The 24,743-nt window shown below is 47.0% G+C and overlaps 1 protein-coding gene across 1 annotated transcript in view; it reads right to left on the bottom strand.

The window, feature by feature from the left end:
• Positions 1-300: 300 nt before the first annotated feature.
• VDR (vitamin D receptor) overlaps positions 301-24,743 on the bottom strand; it is a 68,493-nt gene continuing 44,050 nt past the window's right edge. Inside the window, exons 7-10 of the mRNA XM_028144255.2 lie at positions 22,657-22,828; positions 5,296-5,447; positions 4,989-5,105; positions 301-3,868 (exon numbers count right to left, since the gene is read on the bottom strand). Of these exons, the coding sequence (XP_028000056.1) occupies positions 3,609-3,868; positions 4,989-5,105; positions 5,296-5,447; positions 22,657-22,828 (701 nt within the window). The 3' untranslated portion in view covers positions 301-3,608. The remainder of the gene's footprint in view (positions 3,869-4,988; positions 5,106-5,295; positions 5,448-22,656; positions 22,829-24,743) is intronic.

The following is a 24,743-nucleotide window of genomic DNA, read 5'->3' as shown; positions in this document are numbered from 1 at the left end:
CAAGTCTGTGATTTGTCAGGTCACTCGACTCAGTAGAAGCAACAGAATGTCGCAGCTCATCAAAGGCTTTTGGAGCTAGCTGCCAAGGGTTCAAATCCCACCTCTCCACCAATGTGGCTTTGGGCAAGTTATCCCCTCTGTCAAATGGGGGTAACGGCAGTCCATCTCCCCTGGGGTCCTTATAAGGACAAAGCAAGTTGGTGTGCATAAAGCATTTATTTACAGCAGCACTTCCCACGAAGTAAGTGCTATGTAGTATGAGCCATTTTCATTACCATAAGCAAGCCTTTCTTCATTGGGTTATTTCTGGCAAACGTTTTTTGTTTTGTTTTTCTCTCTGGAAATAACTCAAGAGGTTTTCTTTAAAGCCTGCTTTTGGCCCTAGCCGGTTTGGCTCAGTGGATAGAGCATCTGCCTATGGACTGAAGGGTCCCGGGTTCCATTCTGGTTAAGAGCACGAACCCCGGTTGCAGGCTCCTCCCTGGCCTAGGGCCCTGGTCAGGGCTTGTACAGGAGGCAACCAATTGATGCGTTTCTCTCACGTGGATATTTCTTTCTTTCTTTCCCTCTCTCTTCCACTCCCCCTAAAAATCAATGGGAAAATAACCTCGAGTGAGGGTTAACTAACTAAATAAAGCCTGCTTTTGCCGCTTCATTCCCAGCTTTCACCAAGTCTGTCGTACACCCCAGTCTTCTCTGTTCGCCTTACTTGGATTCTCCCACTTTTCCCAGTTAGGCAGCAGAAGGAGCTCCTCCTGGAATCTTGTCTAGTTGGCATTTTGGGGCACACACTTTCTAGAGTTTCCAATAATGTACTTTAAAAGTTTTTGATTTATGAACACCTGCCTTCACCTTCTCTCATTAGATGATCATCACATTTCCTTCCAATTCAGCCCCGTGAAACTTCACTTTTCCTTTTTTTTTTTTTCCATCTCAGCTCCCAGAATTCCCTTTGGGAGTGGGGTGGGTTGTTGTGGGGCCCAGGACTGAGGAGCTGTTGTTCTCCATGTCCAGTTGGGCCCCTGGAGGAAGCAGGACCAGGGGGAGAGCTGGGAAGGTGGAGACATCACAAAGACAAATGCACTTTATTGATAAGGCAACAGCATTAGAAGGGATGAGGCAGAGACCCCATCTGGCCAGGGCCACATTGGGGGTGGGGGTTCTGATTCACAGTGAGACACAGACTGAGCTGTCCCTCACCTCCTGAGGGGTCAGTGGGGTGACAACTCAGGGAAGGGAGGCAGGGGTTTGGGATCTAGACTTGCTCTGTCTAAAATCCAGCACTTCCCCCAAAGGATTGGGTTGGCCACTGGGGGGATGAGCAATGGGGTCTGAGCTAAAGCGTGGTGTAGTGAAAAGAGCACTGGACCTTAAGCCCAAAGTCGGGGTCCAGTCTTGGCGCTACTTCTAACTAGTTATATGAGTTGGGGTGAGTCCACGCCCTCCTCCAAGCGGCAGTTTTCTTTAATGAGGAGGCTAAATGACCTTAGCGACTTTCAAACTTTTTCTCCCACTGAACAGCAAGCTGGACCAATGTGTTTGGCAGCTAAAAATCAAATAACAAGGGTCTCCCCCAAATTTACAAAACAACAACAATAACAACAATAATTACTGTATAGCATTTTCACAATATAAGTTCTCCCCCCATAAATATCTCTTAATCAGTGGTGCCTACTACCCGCTATATTAGAGTGTAGTACGAAATGGAGACAGATTCCAAAAACAACTCACATCTAATAAGCACAAGATTCGGCCATAAGGATGGTATTCTGCAACGAGGAATGTGGCTGCCAGATGTTTCCCATCTGAGGAAACACTGGGCACTGACGGCTCTGGCTGTGGTAAGTCGGGTTGCTCCCAGCATTTTCAGGGGACACAGATGCAGGTGGGAAGGTATCGTACTGATACGAACTCCTCCATATTGAGACATCGAATATGGCTGTGTCCACCAAACTCAAGAGACTATCTGAAGGACCTTCTGGGGCTCCTGCGAGAACCCTTTATGTTGGTCCCACACGCCTACACTGAGGAACCCCACCCCAGAGTAAATGGGCCTAGAGTTCCCACCTCCTGGGCTGGGCTGGCTACGAAGAACACGAAGTTTGAAGTTATGTACCCCACCCCCACCCTGCCCGCCAGGCTCCTTATGACTTTGGGGTGGTGGAGCAAGAATAAGAGGGGAACCAGCCCCACACAACTCCACCCCTAAATGCTCTCCGACTAGGCACAGAGGCCAGCCCATTCTCCCGGCTGAGGCCAGCCCATTCTCCACACCCTGAGGTCTCAGAGCACAGCAACTGGGTCTCCTGGGGGAATGGCCACCTGAGAACTACAGCTAGGTGGGCAGGGAGCGTGTGACTTAGGCTGTTGGGGTCTGGAAGGTCTTCACCTCCATCCCACCCACCAGGTGGAAAAGATATGGCCCCCACTGGTAACAGAGCGGGCACTGCTTCTCTAGGCTATGGGGTGGTTGGGAGAGTGCGGAGATCTTTGGGTCATCCTTGGCCATCCTAGGGTGAGGTCCCACAGTGGGAGGGCCTGGGAGCTTGCAGCGGGTTCTCTCTCTGGGGTGGGAGGTAAGGCACTGGCAGGGAGGGTGAGGACGGTGCTTGGTGCTTCCCTGCAACCTAGGGGCAACTCAGTCCTGCCACGTGGATTGTTGCAAGGAGAGCTCCTGCCTCAACGAACCTCTTAGATCCAGGCTGAGGAGCCAGGGGGCTGGTGACAGGGACAGCTGTGGCCACCATCCACGACTCTTCTGTGAGGCAGGGTTTGCCTGTGTCCCACCACCTGGGCCCTGCTTTCTTCCCTCCTTGGCTCTCTCGGCAGGTGGGTTTTGGGCCAGTGGCCCAGCCATGGGGAGAAAGCTCCCTCACCATAGCTACTTCCTAGGAGAATGTTACCATGGTGATGGGATGAAAGTGGGCTCTGAGGGAAAGGCAAGTGTACTTTGGCCAGCAGAGATGGGTGAGGGTGGGGGGGAGTTGTGACCTTAGTCACCCTGGTTTTGGTCCTTCTTGGCAGTGAGTATCCTAGACAGGCCAGGGATGGGAAGACAGAGGGAGAAGGCCCCATCATGGCATGCTGCCCTGAGACAGAGCAGCACAGCCTGGTGGCAGGATGAGGTGGGGATAAAGTGGGGGTTGTGGCCAGTTCTTTATCATGGTGGTGCAGGGGAGGGAGATCCCCACTAGGCTCTGGACCTGTGGACCTGAATCGGGGGGAGGTATGGGTATCTGTCCCTGAGGAATGGGTGTGTTTTTCCTGCCCGCCTGTTTTTCCTTTCGTAACCCTGGGCACCAGCCAGCAGCCACTTCTGGAATGGTGGGGGCATCCCCAGGTGAGGTCCTGCCTTCAGCCTTTGCCCTCTGCCCCGACTTGAGTCTCTCTGTCGAATAAACAGCAACTCCTCATAATTGAGGTCGTAAGGGACTGGGGTCAGCCTGTGGCCTATAGATATCGGGGACCCGGTGTTAGGTTGGGCAGGGAGAAAAGGTGGGAGAGGAGGGGCTATACTTGGGAGTGGGTGGGAAGGGCAGTCATCCCCAGGCCCGGTCACGAAGCCCTAGAGGAGCAGCCCCCCCAGGCGCCACCACAGGGTGCTGGAGTCAGGAGATCTCATTGCCAAACACCTCCAGCACGAGAGGTGTGAGCTTCATGCTGCACTCGGGCTGGAAGGAGAGGCAGCGGTACTGCTTGGAGTGCTCCTCGTTGAGGCTACGCAGGTCAGCCAGCTTCTGAATCATCTTGGCATAGAGCTGGTGGCTGCCTGGGGGTGGGTGGCGGCAGCGGATATAGGTCTGCAGTGTGTTGGACAGGCGGTCCTGGATGGCCTCGATCAGCGCAGCATCCTGCACTCCGGGGCGGTCTGTAGGCACAGGGAGGAGACAGGAGGCGGAGGTACAGGAGCTCTGAGCTGCGTCCTTACTATTCAATCTCCCCACCACCCCTCGGTCCACACAGACACCCGACTTCAGCATCCTCCTAGGCCACCCCTGTATGACTACTGACCTGTGACATCACAGTCCTGAAAGCCCCTCAACCACTTCCTGTTGCATTTAGGATCAAGCTGCAGGTAATTTTATGGGCCCATCTGGCCCTGTCCCTCTATCTTTACAGTCCATCTTTCCATCAGACTCTTTGGCCTTCAGATATACATTTATGTTCCCTCTGCCTGGAACCAAACTCTGCTGAATCCCTATGCCCAGCAGAGTACTTAGTACCTGGTAGGTGCTCAATAAATCATTGCTGAGTGTATGTATGAATGAATGAGTGAATGCTGGCTGAAAAGGGGAGGGGATCCCATATTCATTCCTTGGTTCCCCAGCCTAGGAAAGCATTCCTGGGTAGAAGTCACTCATTTGTTCCCTGAGTAGAGTCCAGGCTGAGAAAGGGCTACACCACTTCGGGCCTCATCACCAAATATAGCATCCTTAGGACCACAATGACCTCCTCCTCAGCCTCTCTCCCTCTTCCCATCCCAAACAGGTAGAAGAGTTCATGGATCACAGCACAGTGCCTCCAAAATTAGTCAGATATACTGTCTAGGCAGAACCATTAATCGCTTCCCAGGTTTTTTTTTTTTTTTTTTTTTTTTTTTACCCTGGCCCCCTAGGAGAGCTCAGTGTCAAGGAAGTTCGGTGCTATTCACACAAGAGCAAACCCTGAATATTGGGACTATCCAGGACTGTCTGTGGTCTGAGAAGCCCCATCTACCTGGCTCCCAAGAATCCCACCTATGAATCACTAAAAACCTCACTAGGTAAGGCCAAGGACAGTGTGTGTGTGTGTGTGTGGTGGGGGGGGGGGGTTAGTATACAAACACCATATGAGCTTTGCAAACCTAGCAAAGTGGTTGTTTCCTGGTCTGTCTGTTTAACATTTGCTCACTTCTCTCTTAGGACTACCATGCTGGCTCTCATCAGGGCTTCATTTTTCATATTCCCCATGTCCCAGGTCCCTGAGTTCCTCATCACTAGGCCTCATACCTGGGGAGACAATGCAGATGGCCATGAGCAGGACATGCTCTTCCTCATGCAAGTTTAGTTTCTTTAAACCGACCTGGAACTTGATGAGTGGCTCAATCAGTTCCAGGCTGTGTCCAGCTATGAGAGAGAATGGTCAGATGCTGTGGGCCGAAATGAGGAGACACCCATTGCACCCCACCCCACCCCACCTCCAACCCTGACCATGCCTGACCCGTGCCTTTCTCTCCCTGTTGCTGCCTGAGCAGGGCCCATGACCCCAGAATGGGTGAAGCCAGAGTCGGGGAGCTAAGAGAGGGTGGAGACATACCTTTGGCCACATCACTGATGCGGTACTTGTAGTCATCGGTCCCACAGGTCCAGGACATGTCGTCCATGGTGAAGGACTGATTGGAGCGTAACATGATGACTTCGATGGCACTTGACTTCAGCAGCACAATCTGGTCCTCAGCGGTCAGATCTCTGCCGGGGAGGGTAGAGGTGAAGGTTAGATCTGCAAGTTATGAAAATCAGTGTAGTATTTTGATAGGTCTATACCTTCCAGGTGACCAGTATGTGCCCTGGATCCTCCTTTGAGGAGCTTAAAGTCTGATTGGAAAGAACAAGACTGTTTCTTGAGGGAGAACAACTCAAGACTGTATGTCAAGATAAAAAATGAAGTAGCTCAGCTACTAAAAAAAGAAAAACCCAGTGGCTTGCCAGGATCTCCTGGTTCTAATCAGCCAGAGGTATTTTAGGGACAGGAGGATAGAGCCTGAGGAAGCTCCCAGGCTCCATAGAGCTCCCAGGATCTATGACATGAATATGTGGTCTACAAATGCATGGCCAGAAGCATCTTCAACAGCTCCCATGCTTTTCCCCACTCTCCCTCCTCATGTCCTCCAGTCCTTCCTAGTAGTAAAGGTCAGCCAACTCTGTCTCTAGAACATCTCTGGAACCCTTGTCCTCATTCCCACTCCCAGGTGATTGTTATAGCTCCATCATCTTTTTTAGTTGCCTCCTACTAGAATTCTGGAGTCAAAACTCTCATGTCTCTCATTCATCTTTCTTACTGCTGCTACAGGGAAGTATCGCACTCCTGTGCTTCGAAATCCTCACTGATTAGCAAATACCCAGGATCAAGCTTGCACTCTACAAATTGTCTCCAACCTGTCTTTCCAGCCTGTTTCTCATTGCAAACCCCACCAACCCTCCATTTGAACAACTGTGGACCACTCCACATTTCAATGCTGTGTTCTCACACCACCATACCTCTGAGCATGTGACAGCTGCAGCCAAAACTTCCCTTCTTCTTTCCCTCCATCTGGTCCTCCTGATCCTACATCTGATGAGGTCTCCCTTGGAGTCCCCCACTCTATGATTCTCTTCAATAGAACTGGAGCCATTCCTTTACAAACCCCTGCACATTGCTTGTACTCCTATTTTGTCCTTTTCCCGTTGGCTTTGTTTTTTATATGCTTGATCTGGACCTTAACTGTAAGCTACTTGAAGGCCAGCACCACCTCTTAATTACTCACACGCTGACCACTTAGCCCTGAGCACAAGAGAAGGTCAACAAATATGTGCTAATGGATCAAAAGTCCAATGACTCGTTCCACTATTCTTCATCATGAGCTGGGCTTGTCTGAACAATGACAATAAAAAAGCAGAGCCTGCAGATAAAATTGTTTCTGGTTTTTCCTGCCCTCTCTTCCTGACTGTATATTTATGCCTGGATATCCTGTAGATAGGTTGTCATCCTCTCTGTGGCTATACTTTGGTTCATAAAAAGAATATTAGGGTGACTAGCAAAGAGTCTACATTGAAAAAAACACAGAGTGGTAGAGGTGGAAGACCTCTCTTAGAGGGTATGTGGTCCAGTGTCTTCTTCAGCATTCCTGACACATGGTTCCCACACAGCCTCCCCAGGATTCTCGAGCTAAGGAGCTCATGCCTCTAGATTCAGCCACAAACCTGTTAGTTCTTTATTAAGAGTCTTTATTCTATTGATCTATGACTCACATGGTGACACATTGCTTGTACTTCTATCTTCTCAAGGAACACAGAACCAGACCTTCCCATTAGCTATGGGCATCCCTTTAACCATTTAAAGAAAGCTACCATGTACCCCTTGCATCTTCTCCAGAATAGACTGCCCTAGTGGCACGGCGTCTAGACATCTCACCATCCTTGTCACTTTTCTCTAGATGCTCAATCCACATTTAAAAAAATAGAAACACCCTCACTTGGGTTTTAATTCATTATATAACGAACACATGTTCATCATTACATCTTAGAAAATACAGAAAAAATATAAAAACAAATAAAACTACTCATAACCACAAAGAACATTTTGGTATATTTTCTTATCTTTATTTTTTCTATGCAAATATCTTTTTAAAAAACGTGCTCAAGTTCATAGAAATTCTGTGTCCCACTTCTTTTTTTCAAAATGTTTTTATTAATGTCTGAGGGAGGGCGATAGAGAGATATAAACATCAATGAGAGAGAAACATTGATCAGGTGCCTTTTGCATGCCCCCTACTGGGAATTGAGCTTGCAGCCTGGGCATGTGCCCTGACTGGGAATCAAACCTGTGACCTCCTGGTGCATAGGACATGCTCAACCAACTGAGCCATACCAGTTGGGCCTGTGTCCCACTTCTTCTTCTTCTTTTTTCTTTTTAATATATTTTATTAATTTTTTACAGAGAGGAAGGGAGAGGTATAGAGAGTTAGAAACATCGATGAGAGAGAAACATAGATCAGCTGCCTCCTGCACACCTCGCACTGGGGATGTGCCCACAACCAAGGTATATGCCCTTGACCAGAATCGAACCTGGGACCCTTCAGTCCACAGGCTGACGCTCTATCCACTGAGCCAAACTGGTTAGGGCTGTGTCCCACTTCTTACATCACTAAAATTTCTTTAGCCCAGTTCATAGAGGGTTAGATAATGTTATATTATATCAATACTATAAGTTATTTAATCAGTCTCCTTTCCACTTATTTTGGGGACATTTAGTTGCTTCTAATTTTTTTTTTTTTTTTTTTAAATTTCTTTATTGATTAAGGTGTCACATATTTGTCCTCATCCCCCCATTCCCATCCCACCCCTCTCCCCACGCATGCCCCAATCCCCTGTTGAACTTAACCGTTGGATAGGCTTATATGCATGCATACAGGTCCTTTGGTTGAACTCTCCCCCTCCCCCCACCCTCTCCCTACCCTCCCCTATCCTCCCTCTGAGGCCCGATAGTCCGATCGATGCCTCCTTGATTCAGGTTCTGTTCTTGTTCCTCAGTCTATGTTGTTCATCATTTCCTCTAGATGAATGAGATCAAATGTCACTAGATATATACTAATAAGAACTGAATGTGAGACGAGCAATAATATTTATGCTGACAGGCAAATGAATCAATCTGTAGCGAGCTTCCCCCTGGACCAACAGTTCTTTTGAGACCCAATTTCGATGTCCAGTAGTTCCTTATGTGTACATGTCAGCACTGACCCCTCAGCTCTGGATGGTGGACAAATGGTGGTAATGGAGGTCCGACTCCCTCTGGTTTGGTCTCGGCCGAACCCAGGGGCACGGCGTCACCTGGACTAAGGGGCACGTGGCCTCACCCATACCCAAGGGGCGCGTGGTCTCACCCGGGCCTGGGACCCAGCCTCACCCGGATGGATCCAGGGGCGCACGGCCTCACCCGGACCCAGGATCTGGCTTCACCCGTACCCAGGGACGCTTGGCCTCTCCCAGACCCAGGGGCACGTGGCCTCACCCGGGCTTAGTTGCACAAGGCCTCACCTGGATCCAGGGACACATGGTCTCACCCAGACCCAGGAACGTTTGGCCACTCCCATACCCAGGGCCACTTGGGCTCACCCGGGCCTAGGTGCACGAGGCCTCATCCGGATCCAGGGACGCATGGTCTCACCCGGACCCAGGGACGCTTGGCCTCTCCCTGACCCAGGGCCACTTGGGCTCACCCGGGCCTAGGTGCACGAGGCCTCACCCGGATCCAGGGACACATGGTCTCACCCGGACCCAGGGACGCTTGGCCTCTCCCCGACCCAGGGCCACTTGGGCTCACCCGGGCCTAGGTGCACGAGGCCTCACCCGGATCCTGGGACACATGGTCTCACCCGGACCCAGGGATGCTTGGCCTCTCCCAGACCCAGGGCCACTTGGGCTCACCCGGGCCTAGGTGCACGAGGCCTCACCCGGATCCAGGGACACATGGTCTCACCCGGACCCAGGGACGCTTGGCCTCTCCCAGACCCAGGGCCACTTGGGCTCACCCGGGCCTAGGTGCACGAGGCCTCACCCGGATCCAGGGACACATGGTCTCACCCGGACCCAGGGACGCTTGGCCTCTCCCCGACCCAGGGCCACTTGGGCTCACCCGGGCCTAGGTGCACGAGGCCTCACCCGGATCCAGGGACACATGGTCTCACCCGAACCCAGGGACGCTTGGCCTCTCCCCGACCCAGGGCCACTTGGGCTCACCCGGGCCTAGGTGCACGAGGCCTCACCCGGATCCAGGGACACATGGTCTCACCCGGACCCAGGGACGCTTGGCCTCTCCCAGACCCAGGGCCACTTGGGCTCACCCGGGCCTAGGTGCACGAGGCCTCACCCGGATCCAGGGACACATGGTCTCACCCGGACCCAGGGACGCTTGGCCTCTCCCCGACCCAGGGCCACTTGGGCTCACCCGGGCCTAGGTGCACGAGGCCTCACCCGGATCCAGGGACACATGGTCTCACCCGGACCCAGGGACGCTTGGCCTCTCCCAGACCCAGGGCCACTTGGGCTCACCCGGGCCTAGGTGCACGAGGCCTCACCCGGATCCAGGGACACATGGTCTCACCCGGACCCAGGGACGCTTGGCCTCTCCCCGACCCAGGGCCACTTGGGCTCACCCGGGCCTAGGTGCACGAGGCCTCACCCGGATCCAGGGACACATGGTCTCACCCGGACCCAGGGACGCTTGGCCTCTCCCCGACCCAGGGCCACTTGGGCTCACCCGGGCCTAGGTGCACGAGGCCTCACCCGGATCCAGGGACACATGGTCTCACCCGGGACCCAGGGACGCTTGGCCTCTCCCAGACCCAGGGCCAGTTGGGCTCACCCGGGCCTAGGTGCACGAGGCCTCACCCGGATCCAGGGACACATGGTCTCACCCGGACCCAGGGACGCTTGGCCTCTCCCCGACCCAGGGCCACTTGGGCTCACCCGGGCCTAGGTGCACGAGGCCTCACCCGGATCCAGGGACACATGGTCTCACCCGGACCCAGGGACGCTTGGCCTCTCCCCGACCCAGGGCCACTTGGGCTCACCCGGGCCTAGGTGCACGAGGCCTCATCCGGATCCAGGGTCGCATGGTCTCGCCCGGACCCAGGGACGCTTGGCCTCTCCCAGACCCAGGGCCACTTGGGCTCACCCGGGCCTAGGTGCACGAGGCCTCACCCGGATCCAGGGACACATGGTCTCACCCGGACCCAGGGACGCTTGGCCTCTCCCAGACCCAGGGCCACTTGGGCTCACCCGGGCCTAGGTGCACGCGGCCTCACCCGGATCCAGGGACACATGGTCTGCCTGGACCCAGGGGTGTGTGGGCTCTCCCAGACCCAGGGGCGCTTGGCCTCGCCCGGGCACGGGATCCAGCGTCATCCGGGTCCAGGGGCACTTGGCCTCACCCGGACCCGGAGTCCGGCCTCACCTGGACCCAGGGGCATGTGGCCTCACCTAGACCCAGGGACGTGAGGCCTCACTTATACCCAGAGGCGTGTGACCACACCCGAGCCCAGAGGCGCGCAACCCCGCCCGCACCCGGGTCTCAGTGGGGCCCCGTCTTCCCGATCCCAATTCCTGCCGGTCAATCCCCCCTCAGCAATTCCCCTGGCCATCCTTCCGGAGCTCCAGTATGGCTGCTGCAGAACTCGTCGGGCGGCAGCTCGGCGAAGCTCCGGTGCACCCGGTGCATGGCGGTGGGCCAGTCTGGCGTCGCTGTGTCGGCCCTTGGGTCTGCATCGGTGGCCGGTCGCCGAGCATGCGCACCTGGCCGCTTCCGGGGCGTTGAGATTCTTGACGGACTCAGAGGTCAGCAAGCGCGGAGTCTCCCACCCCATGTCTCATAGGGGCTCGTCTGTCCGTGCTTGGCTGCCAGTGGAGCCGTCCCCTCAGCCGGAGACCGCCGGGGGAACTGCGCTGAGCACGTTCCAGGCCGCTGTTGTATCGCCTGAGCCATAGTTCTTTTGTGTCGCCTGAGCTGTAGTTCTTAAAGTGTGGTCTTTGGGTCACCGGCATCAGCATCATCCCACATCCCCCTCTTTTATTCTAGTTGTAGAGCATCTACTCAGCCAGCCCTATGGTGGTCTTGGATGGTGTCTGCTCTGCTCTCTTGTCGTAGTCTCAAAGTTGTTGTGGTAGGCAACAATCAGGCTTCCGTCCTATGCCTCCATCTTGGTCCTCCTTTGTATAGTTAAGTCTTGATTGGTGTTGGTGTCACTGGGGGGGCTCTCTTTGTCTATAAAGGAAGAGTTGCTGTGCAGGAGATACGTTTATGGGCCGGGTCTTGGTGCAGCAAAGCTTTGGCGCTCACTGAATATTCCCGTTGCATGTGTCCCTTATGCACGTGGTTGAAATCTGGTGTCATCTCCCACAGACCACTAGATGCCCTCGTTTCTGGGTCTCTCTAATTTTTGTTATTACAAGTAATTTTGTGAGAATTATCGTAGTACATAACCCTTTGTTCAATGGCCCACTAAAAATTAATGTTCAGAAGTGGTCAAACATCCCATTGCGAGATTGGATGGGGAGAGAGACTGGTGGGGAGATCACTGCCTATTGTGATCTGGATATGCTACTGCTATGAAAGCCAAACTAGAATGACCTTGAATTACTACCCATGACCTGAAAATACAGGGCATTTCTAAGTGGAGCTCACAGCCAGATCCAAAACTGCTCCTGGCCCCACTTCCTCCATGCATTTGTTTTACAACACGGAGGGAGGGATATCGGTGGGATGCAGACTGAGAGTCTGAGGGAGGGCAGGAGGGAGTCAGGAGCAGGGCCCAGGCCACACCACAGCACTGTTCATACCCAACAGTCCATGCCCACATTAGAGTCTCATCCTGTTCCCCCCACCCCCACCCACTCACCCACACAGACATCTAATCCTGCCCTCCCCACACACTCCACCCCTGCCTACAGGCAACAAGATCAAAGCCACCAAGGACATAGCCACTGTTCTTTCACTTCTTGGAAAAACAGAACCCCTAAGTATAGAAACTGGCAGAACGGGACAGCTGATGGGCTGGCCCCATCTGGGTCCCCCCGGAACCAGGGCTCTGGCCCTCTTCCAGGCTCTGCATCACCTCTGTATCCACATCAGCGTGCCCCCAAGAGCTCTTGCCAAGGCCTGCTCCATTTCTATTAGAACACAGTCCAATTAGTGACTTCTCAAGTCATGCTGAGGAGAGGGAAGCCAACCCAAGCATGCCAGGATCAAGTTACACAGTTTTGGATCTATAACTGCACAGCTCCAGTACCTGCTCATGTACATGTCACTTTGGCCATGACTGCAAAGCTAGGCAAAGGAACTCTGGAAATGAGGCTTGAAAGGGAAAGACTTCAATTCATTCTTGAGGAGAGAAATTGAAGAACTGGTAGTGTTATTTGTTTAAGGGTATATGTGCCGAGGTTAAGGGATAGGGGCCAAGGGCATGGGAGAAAAATGGGGGTTTGGGTTACATAATGGAGGGGGCTGCCATGGAGTAAGCTGGTTAAATGAGTGGCTTTCTTTTTAGAACCATTTCCCTTGTGTGCCATCCCATCCACCACTTAGAATCACCAAACCTTAGCATCAGATGATCTTTACCCTCCCCTCCCCCCCCACCCCCCGCCTCACTTGGCAGGGAAGGATGGAACCTGCATAAATGAGAACTGCTCCCTTAAATTAAGATGAAAGCTGGGTGCTACCATGTATCCATTGGCACATTGAGGTGTTTTTTTCCTCTGGCTGTTTACATAAAACAATACTCTGGAACACATGGAGTTAGCAAACAATAACATGAGGAGTGGAGGAGAAAGTTGGAACTTGTACTAGGCGGAATGTGCTGTCTGTTCCAAGGAAAGGCTCTAGAGGGTAGATCCCAAGCCCAGCACAATGCTGAGCTCACAGGTGACAGCAGCTCGCTCCTGCCTGACTGCTAGAGTGCCCCTTACTTCCTCTGCTACAACCAAATGTACAATGCAGTAAGTGTCTCAATGCCATTTGATGTTTTTTTCTTCTTTACAATTTTCCCATTAATTCTAAGGGAAGAGCATTGGAACATCCCTGGCATTTGGAGTGGTGAGAGGCATAAAATAACACAGAGCCAGCAGTCTTGGGGCAGAAACAAACTGGGAAGTGCTGGGTTTTAGCCCTGTGAATTACCATTATCTAGCTGGTGTTGTGGTAACTTAGTTAGTAACTGATGACTTCCCTTAGTTAGTAACTGATGGCCAGCAGAGAGATTCACAAAACAATAAATGGTACCCCATTTTAGTTTCCATTCAGAGCTGGCCAATGTGAAATTGTTTTCTGGCTCCAGCACTGAATCTGAACATCAGTATCTAGGAGCCATTCTGTGCCTGCTGCTACAATTGCAACTATTGCCATTACTTGAATGATGATAATATTGCATAATATTGATTTATTTCTATTTCTCAACCACACTGTATATGTATTTTATGACAATGTTCTAAATGAACTTTTAGAAAGAGTGAGGATATGAATATACATACATATAGATATAATTACCCTTCAACTATCTACTAAAAGTGTCAATTTTTAACTATTTTAATACTATTTGCGGTGGTAGAGAGGAGGAGAAAAAATAGTGGCTGAATCGGCAGACATGTCCTGCGCCTTTTCCCGGAGCAGATAGAAGAAGCAATTAAATGGAATAACATCTGCCCGGAATTGGCAAATTAGACACAGCTGGTGAGACAATTTGCAGCCAGGAAGGGCAGAGGATGCCTGAGAATGGTAGGATCAAAGATCTGGGCAGAAGAGAGAGACTCGTGACCACTGGCTGAGAGGGTCAGAAAGAAGTTGCACTGCACCAACTCCGTGTCCCTTGGGGACAGGCATAATATCTGACTGTGGAAAGGAAGTCGTCACGGGGCTGCTGGTGGCTGGGGAATCTAGATCTAAGTCCACAGCCACGAGAGGCTGCGCTCAGAAAGGTGACCCGAAGAACTGCCCAAACTGCACAGTGCTGGAGGGGGGCAGGGGAGAGAGAAACTTGTAGTTGTGTGGTTGTTTTGCCTCTGTTTGTCTTTGCTTTAATTTGCTAAACCTAGTTCATAGGACCTTTCTATTACAAACACTCTCTCAAGGCTGTGGTGCAGGTGGAGGTGCAGATTTGTGGAGTCTGGAGAGAGGTGGTAGAGGAGAGCAGGACAGAGAGAGGTGACCGGGAATCTGGCACTGAGATGTTCCTGACCCTCCACACCTAAGCAGGCATTTTCCCCCTGAAGATCCAGCCCCTCCCAGCAGCTTCAGGGCAGCTAATACAGCCTACGCCATGAGATTTTCAAAGGAAACAAAGACTCTGAATAGCCCCAAAGGGCCCTCAGGGACTGAGTTGAAGAGGGGCCCATTCAGTCCCAGAAAGTAATGCAGCACCACCTAAAGCCCTGTCAGAAACAGATGCTGGAGTGATTAAGATTGACAGCAGGCAGACAGGCAAAGTGGGCAGATGGTCCAGCCTGCTTGCAACCAAGGCTGTGGAGATAGACACAGAGGAGTGGTGGGTCGCTTGGAACTTCAACACAGTGCTGACTACCTAACAGGAAACTGAGAAGTGGCAGACAAAACATAAGAATGAGATCTTAAACCAGCCCCCATGGGGCATTAAAGCTCTGCTGAAATGAGCTACATTTTTAATTTTATTTTTTATCTTTTATTAAAAATTTTTATTTCTTTATTTTTTAACCTTTTATTTTTTGTATTATTTTTTCTTTATTATATTTTTATTCTTTTTTTGTTATTTTATTTTATCTATTTTTTCTTTTTTTCTACCCTATTCTCCCTTTTTCATCCTTTCTCTTCTCCTGTCCCCATTTTAGTTTTTCTCTTTCCTTTTACCTCTTGTTAAAAATTGATCTTCTTTATCTGCTTTATTGATGTGTTATTATTATTGTAGTCTCTGTTGGCTTACTCATATATCTAATTTCTTCTCCCCTGCTCCAAGTCCATGCACCCTTCTCTTTTCTCTTTCTGCACTAGTCAATTTTTATGCTTTTATTTTCCTTTCCTCTCTTGCTCTCTTCTCCTAATTGTTTAATTAGATTCACTCACTAAACTCAAGTCTATCTGCTCTCTCCTCTATTCTCCTTTTCCAAAATTAAATGAATAGTTAAATTAAAATTTTTTGTCTATCTATCTATCTATCTATCTATCATCTATCTATTATTTTTCTTTTCTTCTTATTCACTCATTCTCTTTTTACTGAACTGTGGTCCTTCCCCTATCCACTCAATTCCTTAATCTTACTTTCTGTATATAAGCTCTGCCTCTACAGATTCTGTACTCCTCTTTTTCAGGGTGTTTTTTGTTTGCATTTTTTGGTTTATTTGTTTGATTTGTGGTGTTTTCTCCCCATATATTTTTTCTTCTTTTTCTTTTCTCTCTTACCTTTTTTTCTTTTCTCAATATCACTTTTTCTCTCTCTGAATACTCTTTTCTCTGGTGGTCATTTTTATTGGGGTTATCAGTGTAGTAAGTACATTCGTGTTTTCTTCCCTTTGTGTTGTGTCTTGTCAAGTTGTATTTTGTGCTGTTCAGTCAACATAGTAGAGAGCAATCTACATAACTAGACACCCTGAGAAGAGACTCCATCCACGAACAGAACAATAATATTCAAGACCCAACTACACCAAGAAAATGCAAATATCCCAAATAGGGGGTATCCATAGAATACTCAGCCCAGAAGACCTGAGATATTGCACCATTGGGTCCCACAAAAAAATCTACTATATAAGACAAAGTAAAAAAATCTGGGTGGCATAGAAGTTTAATCTAATAAATAGAAACAATCACAAAGGAACAACAAAAATGGGGAGACAAAGAAACAACCCCTATGAAAGAAAAGAAGGAATCACCAGAAAAGAAAAGAAATGGAGGCAAGCAATTTGTCAGAGAAAGAATTCAGAGCAATGATTATAAGGATGCTGAAAAAGCTGAAAGACAAATTCAACAACATGTGTAAGAATCAAGAGGAAATGAAGAAGAATCGAGAGGAGATTAAGAATGACATAGCTGCAAAGAACACAATGGAAATTTTCAACAGTAGACTAGAAGAAGCTGAGGACTGCATCAGTGAGTTAGAAGACAAGGTAGAAAACCAAAACAAAACACCCAAGCAGAGCAGCAACTGAAAATAAAACTTAAAAAGGAGGAGGAGAGCCTAAGGGAGCTTTGGGACAACATGAAATAAAACAACATCCACATAATGGGAATGCCAGAAAGAGAGGAAGTGGAGCAAGAAATAGAAAATCTGTTTGAAGAAATAATGACAGAAAACTTTCCTGATGTTGGGAAGAAAAAAGTCACACAAATCCAAGAAGCACAGAGTCCCAAACAAGATGAACCCAAAAGACCAACACCAAGACACATTATAATTAAACAGGCAAACATCAACAACAAAGTAAGAATCTTTTAAAAAATATTTTTTTATTAATTACAGAGAGGAAAGGAGAGGAGAAAGATAGAAACATCAATGATGAGAGAGAATCACTGATTGGCTGCCTCCTGCATGCCCCCCACTGGGGATGGAACCTGCAACCCAGGCATGTGCCCTTGACCAGAATCAAACCCAGGACCCTTTCGTCCTCAGGCTGACACTCTATCCACTAAGCCAAACCAGCTAGGGCAAAAGTAAGAAGCTTAAAGGCTGCCAGAGAGAGAGAGAGAGAGGCAGAAAGTTACCAACAAGGAATCTCTCATTAGGCTATCAACTGATTTCTCAACAGAAACACATCAGACCAGAAGGGAATAGAATGAAATATACAAAGTGATGCAAAGTAAGGGACTGAATCTAAGAATACTTAGATTCTATGTAGTGTAATGACAGCAAGCCTATCATTCAAAATTGAAGGTGAAATCAGGAGCTTCACTGACAAAGGCAGGCTAAGGAAGTTTATTACCACCAAACCAGCAATGCAAGAAATGCTAAAGGGTCTGCTGTAAAAAGAAGAAATAAAAAGGGAAGAAGGAACACAGGCATAAAGAATAAAGCTGGCAACAAACAAGTACCTATCAATAATAACCTTAAAAGTAAATGGATTAAATGCTCCAATCAAAAGACATAGGATAGCTGAATGGATAAGTAAACATGACCCATATATTTACTGTCTTCAAGAGACCCCCCCTCAGAACAAAGGACTCACACAGACTGATAGTGAAGGGATGGAAATATTTTTTCCAGGCAAATGGAAATGAAAAAATAGCAATACTTATCTTGGACAAAACAGACCTCAAAGTGAAGTCCATAACAAGAGATAAGGAGGGCCACTTCATAATACTAAAGGGAGCAATTCAACAAGAGGATATAACTCTGGTAAACATATATACACTCTATACAGGAGCACCCAAATACATAAAAAGACTTCTGGAAGATATCAAGGGAGAAATTGACAGCAATACAATCATAGTAGGGGACTTTAATATGCCATTGACACCACAGGATAAATCCTCTAAACAAAAAATTAGCAAAAAAACAGCAAACCTAAATGACTCACTAGATCAAATGGAATTAATTGACATCTTCAGAACATTTTACCCCAAAGGTACAGAATATACATTCTTCTCAAGTGCACACAGGACATTTTTAAAGGTAGACCACATATTGGGACACAGACAAAGTCTCTTCAAATTCAAGAAGATAGAAATCATATCAAGCATCTTCTCAGATCACAATGGCATAAAATTAGAAATCAATTACAATAAAAACAATGAGAAAAAAAAATCAAACACTTGGAGGTTAAATAGCATGCTATTAAACAATGATTGGGTTACCAAAGAGATCAAAGAAGAAATAAAAAGCATCCCAGAAAAAAATGACAATAAAAACACAACAATCCAAAATCTATGGGACTCAGTGAAAGCAGTTCTGAGAGGGAAATTCATATCACTACAGGCCTACTTCAAAAAACAAGAAAAACAGTAATAAATTATATAACCCTACCACTTAAAGAATTAGAAAGATAGCAACAAGAAAAGCCCAGAGTAATCAGAAAGAAGGAAATAATAAAGATCAGAAAGGAAATAAATGACATAGAGACCAAAAACAAAACACAATAAAACAAAAAAACACAAAGACAATAAAATCAAGAACTAGTTCTTTGAAAGAATAAACAAGATTGATGAACCTCTAGTCAGGCTCACCAAGAAACAAAGAGAGAGGACCCAGATAAACAAAATCAGAAATGAAAGAAGTGAAGTAACAACTGACCCCACAGACATACAAAGGATCGTAAAAATAAATAAAATAAAATACTACAAACAACTCTACTCCAACAAACTGGAAAACCTAGAGGAAATGGACATATTCCTAGAAAAATACAATCTTCCAAAACTCAATCAGGAGGAATAAAAAAACCTTAATAAGCTGATAACTACCGATGAAATTGAAGCAGTAATCAAAAAACTTCCAGCAAACAAAAGCCCTGGTCTGGATGGTTGCACAGGGGAGTTTTACCAAGCATTCAAAGAAAAACTAAACCTATTCTTCTCAGATTATTCAAAAAAATTCAAGGGGAAGGCACACTTCCAAGCTCTTTCTGTGAAGGCAGCATTATCCTAATCCCAAAACCAGATAAAGACACCACAAAGAAAGAGAACTACAGGCCAATATCCCTGATGAACATCGATGCTAAAATCCTCAACAAAAGTCTAGCAAATCAGATCCAGCATTACATTAGAAAGATCATACACCATGACCAAGTGTGATTTATTCTGGGGATGCAAGGCTGGTACAATATCCACAAATCAATAAATGTTATACAACACATAAACAAATTGAGAGACAAAAATCACATAATCATATCAATTGATGCAGAAAAAGCTTTTGACAAAATCCAACACCCTTTCTTGATAAATATTCTCAGCAAAGTGGGACTAGAAGGATCATACCTCAACATAATAAAAGCCTTATATGACAAACCTACAGCCAACATCATATTCAATGGGCAAAAACTAAAACAGTTTTCCCTAAGAACAGGAACAAGACAGGGATGCCCACTTTCACCACTCCTGTTTGACATAGTACTGGAAGTACTAGCCATAGAGATCAGACAAGAAGAAGAAATAAAAGGCATCCAAATTGAAAAGGAAGTAAACTGTCATTATTCGTAGACGACATGATTTTATTTATACATAGAAAACCCTAAAGATGCTATCAAAAAGCTACTAGACTTAATAAATGAATTTGGCAATGTAGCAGGATCCAAAACCAACACCCAGAAATCTATGGCCTTTTTATACACCAATAATGAACTCATAGAAAGAAAAACTAAAACAAAACAAAACAAACAAAAAAAAAAACTAAAAAAAAAAAATCCCATTTACCATTGCAACAAAATAATTAAGATCCCTAGGAATAAACTTAACTAAAGAAGTAAAAGACATGCACTTGGAAAACTACAGGACGTTGAAAAAAGAGATAGAGGGAGACATAAGCAAATGGAATAATATACCATGTTCATGGATTGGTAGACTCAACATAATTAAAATGTGCATACTACCCAAATTAATCTATAGGTTCAATGCAATTCCCATTAAAATACCAATGGCATATTTCACAGACCTAGAACAAACTCTCCAAAAATTCATATGGAATAAAAAAAGACCCGGAATAGCTATAGCAATCCTGGGAAAGAAGAACAAAGTTGGAGGGATCACAGTACCAGATATCAAGCTATATTACAAAGCCACTGTTCTCAAAACTGCCTGGTACTGGCACAAGAACATACATATAGACCAATGGAACAGAATAGAGAACCCAGAAATTGACCCAAGCCATTATGCCCAATTAATATTTGACAAAGGAGGCAAGAGCATACAATAGAGTTAAGACTTCAATAAATGGTGTTGGGAAAATTGGATGATACATAAAAAAAAAAGAAAGAAAGAAAAAAAGAAAATAAACCACTAACTTACACCATACACAAAAATAAACTCAAAATGGGTCAAGGACTTAAATGTAAGACAAGAAACCATAAAAGTATTAGAAGAATCCATAGGCAGCAAAATATCAGACATATGTCGTAGCAATATCTTTACCAATACAGCTCCTAGGACAATGGACACTAAGGAGAAAATAAACAAATGGGACTACATCAAAATAAAAAGCTCTTGCACAGCAGAAGAAACCATCAAAAAAACAACAAGAGAGCCCACTGCATGGGGGAACATATTTGCCAATATTATATCTGATAAGGGTTTAATCTCCAAAATTTATAGGGAGCTCATAGAACTTAACAAAAGGAAGATAGACAATCCAATAAAAAAAATGAGTAAAGAGCACATCAGCGGGTTAAAAAACTGTGGTACCTCTACAGAATGGAATACGATGCTGCTGTAAAAAAGAAGGAACTCTTACCATTTGCAACAGCATGGATGGACCTGGAGAGCATTATGCTAAGCAAATAAGCCAGTTGGAGAAAGATAAATATCACATGATCTCACTCATTTATGGAACATAATGAACAACATAAACTGATGAACAAAAACAGAGCCAGAGACATAGAAGCATTGAACAGACTGTCCAACCTAAGAGGGAAGGCAGGGGAAGGCAGGGGTCTAAGAGATCAAACAAGGGACTTGTATGCGTGTATATGAGCATAACCAATGGACACAGACAGTAGGGGGGTGAGGGCATGAGTTGGGGGGGGGGGGGGAGCGGCCAGGGAGAGGTCAATGGGGGAAAAAGGAGACTTACATAATACTTTAAACAATAAAGAATTTAAATTTTAAAAAAATGGGCCAAAGACCTAAATAGACATTTTTCAAAAGAAGACATAGAGAAGGCTAAGAGACATATGAAAACATGCTCAAAGTCACTAATCATCCGAGAGATGCAAGTCAAAATGACAATGAGGTACCATCTCACACCTGTCAGAATGGCTTTCATCAACAAATCAACAAACGACTAGTGCTGGTGAGGATGTGGAGAAAAAGGAACCCTTGTGCACTGCTGGTGGGATGCAGACTGGTGCAGCCACTGTGGAGAACAGTATGGAGTTTCCTCAAAAAACTAAAAATGGAACTCCCATTTGACCCAGTGATCCCACTTCTAGGAATATATCCTAAGAAACCTGAAGCACCAATCAGAAAGAATGTATGCACCATGTTCATAGCAGCACAATTTACAGTAGCTAAGATTTGGAAACAGCCTAAGTGCTCATCAGCAGACGAATGTATTAAAAAACTGTGATACATCTACACAATGGAATACTATGCTGCTGTGAAAAAGAAGGAACTCTTACTATTTGCAACAGCATAGATGGACCTGGAGAGCATTATGCTAAGTGAATTGAGCCAGTGGGAGAAATATAAATATCACATGATCTCACTCATTTGTGGAATATAGTGAACAACATAAACTGAAAAACAAAAACAGATCCAGAGACAGAGAAGCATCAATCAGACAGTCAAACCTCAGAGGGAAGACAGGGGAGGGTAGAGGGGGTAAGAGATCAACCAAAGGGCTTATATGTATGCATATAAGCATAACCCATGGACACAGATAGTAAGGGGGAAGGGCATGTGCTGTGGGGTGGGAATGGCTGGGGAGAGGTCAATGGGGGGAAAAGGAGACATGTAATATTTTAAACAATAAAGAATTTTTTTAAAAGCAATGGTACATTTACACAATGGAGTACTACTTGGCCGTAAAAAAATAAAAAAAGACAAGATGACACTTTAAATATGAGTATTATACATGCCATTACTACCAAGACAATAAAACACTTGAATGAGTGAAAGAAATTTGTATGAATGAATCCATAACAGGATCTCTACTCCAGTAGAACTCATTATGCATATCCTTTTGGGCAAAAAGGTCTCAGTATGGTTAGGAAATGGCCTTTGGGTGAAGGGTATATTGGGTGAAGGATGCCCAGATCTTAAATGCTGGTAAATCTGTCTCCCTCTAGGACTCTTAAATGCCTTCACAAGCCTTCGTGCCCAACCCTCTCTCCCCTCTACCACTTCATCCTGGTTTCAGAATTGAGTGTGGAGGGTTAATGAGGGCTTCATTTAAAGGCATACTATGAGGATGAAGCCCAAGCCAGCTGAGTGGACACAGCAGTGAGCTAAGAGTTCCAGACCTGGCTCTGACCCATGGGCTCCAACGCCGGGAGTCCTGGCATTGGCCACTAAACCTTCCTGGGCTTCTGTTTCATCCTCTACAGAATGTGGGGCTGGGGGGGGGGGGGCGGTCCTCAAGTAATGCTGGAGGGTCGCACTTCCTAAAATACAGACCCCTGGGCTTAGCCCAGAGATTCTGACTTAGGAGGTCGGCGGCGGGGCCTCACTCTCTATTTTGGGGAGCAGTGGATTTGCGATCTTCAAGCCTCCTTGCAACTCACTCCAGGACTCTAACTCTACTCCCCAGATGTCCCCAAATCTTCTTACCTGAATCCCGGGATCATCTTGGCAAAGCCAATGACCTTTTGGATGCTGTAACTGACCAGGTCGGCCAGGTGGGGCAGCATGGAGAGCTGGGACAGGTCTAGGGTCACAGAAGAGTTATCTGAGTTTCCTACGCTCAGATCCAGGTTGGAGAAGTTGGCCTGCTCCATCAGGTCTGAGGAAGGAGGAGGGAAAGAAAAGGCACTCCTTAAGGATACTTGAGCCTGGCTTCCTCCTGCTGGGCCCTGTGCGGGCCTCCTGTGCCCTGGCAGCTGGGCCCGCTGGGAATCCCACAGTGCCTGCCTCTCCCAAGCTCACTCTTCAGCCCAGGCTCCCCTCTAGGATCCCCCTGTCTCTTCTCTCAGCAGAGCAGGGCAGTAAAAACCAAAAAATCACAGGTACTCCAAAAATGAGACTTCCTCAAGTCAAGGTTTTATGTTCTGGGTGTTGCTCCTAATGCTGCCAAATCAAAATTAATTTGGAACCGACAAACCTGTGGGAAGCAATGTTTAACCTCACCGGTGATAAAAAAAATTGGTCACATAAAACCTCTACACTTTTCATCTGTAAACGAGAAACAAACATGCTTTGATGTTGAGACCAATAGTTAGAAAGATACAGGGAACTAGGCAATTTTGTGCACTAACGGGGGCACCAGTCTTCACAGGTCACCTCGCAAGCTATTGACAATTATGCATATTCCTTAACCAGTACTCCCAGTTCCAGGAATTCATCACAAGGAAGACATTCCCAATAAGTGCAAGTATTTAGCAACAAGTATACTGTTATCTTAATGAAAAGCCGGGAAATAATCTAAGTATCTGAGAGTAGGGGATTTAGATGTTATTGTACATTCATACCCCAGACTGCCATGCAGCCTTTAAAAATAATATTCTGGATGTATACTGAGTGAAAATATGATACAATGTATTATTGTGAGAAAAAAAGCGAAGTACCAGACTGTGTATGGTACAATCCCATCTCTGAATATGCATATGTATTTTTTTAAGAAATGAGTCCTGGCCAGTGTGGTTCATTTGGGTGAGCATCGCCCAATGTACCTAAAGATCGTCTGGATTGTGGGTTCAGTACTCAGTAGGGGGCTTGCAGGAGGCAGCTGATTAATGTTTCTCTCTCCTCTCCATTCCTCTCCCTCTAAAATCAATAAAAACAGCCCGACCAGCATGGTTCAGTGGTTGAGCATCCACCCATGAACCAGGAGGTCATGGCTCGATTGCCGTTCAGGGCACATGCCTGGGTTTCGGGCTCATCCCCAGGAGAGGGGGCGTGCACGAGGCAGCCAATCAATGATTCTGTCTCATCATTGATGTTTCTATCTCTCTTCCTCTCCTTTCCTTTCTGAAATCAATACATACATATTAAAAAAAATCAATAAAAACTTATTTATTTATTTATTTTTAAAAATATATTTTATTGATTTTTTACAGAGAGGAAGAGAGAGGGATAGAGAGTTAGAAACATCGATCAGCTGCCTCTTGCACACCCCCTACTGAGGATGTGCCCGCAACCAAGGTACATGCCCTTGACCGGAATCGAACCTGGGACCCTTGAGTCCGCAGGCCGACGCTCTATCCACTGCGCCAAACCGGTTTCGGCAATAAAAACTTATTTAAAATACTTAAATTAAAATTACAAAATGGGAGAGATACACCACAGTGCTAACAGTGATTAAATGGGTAGTAGGGTTAAAGATTATATCTATATTAATAAAAGGGTAATATGCTAATTGGACCAGGATACCCTCCTGACATCCTTCTGGACAAAGCCATAGTGGTGGGGCTGAGGCAGAGGTGGTTAGGGGTGATTAGGCCAGGAGGGGAAGGCAGTTGGGGGCAAGCAGGCTGGCGGGGGGGCGGGGAGAGGGGGGCAGTTGGGGGCAAGCAGGCCAGCAAGGGGGGGCAGTTGGGGGTGAGAAGGCTGGCGGGGGAGGGCAGTTGAGGGTGAGCAGGCTGGCAGGCAGAGTGGTTAGGGGTGATCACGCAGGTGAGCAGTTAGGAGCCAGCGGTCCCGGATTGTGAGAGGGATGTCTGACTGCCAGTTTAGGCCCGATCCCACAGGCCCAGATTGGA

Source organism: Eptesicus fuscus, chromosome 7 (assembly GCF_027574615.1).
Source record: "Eptesicus fuscus isolate TK198812 chromosome 7, DD_ASM_mEF_20220401, whole genome shotgun sequence".
Classification (NCBI taxonomy): Eukaryota; Metazoa; Chordata; class Mammalia; order Chiroptera; family Vespertilionidae; genus Eptesicus; species Eptesicus fuscus.
This window is presented reverse-complemented; position numbering and strand designations above follow the sequence as displayed.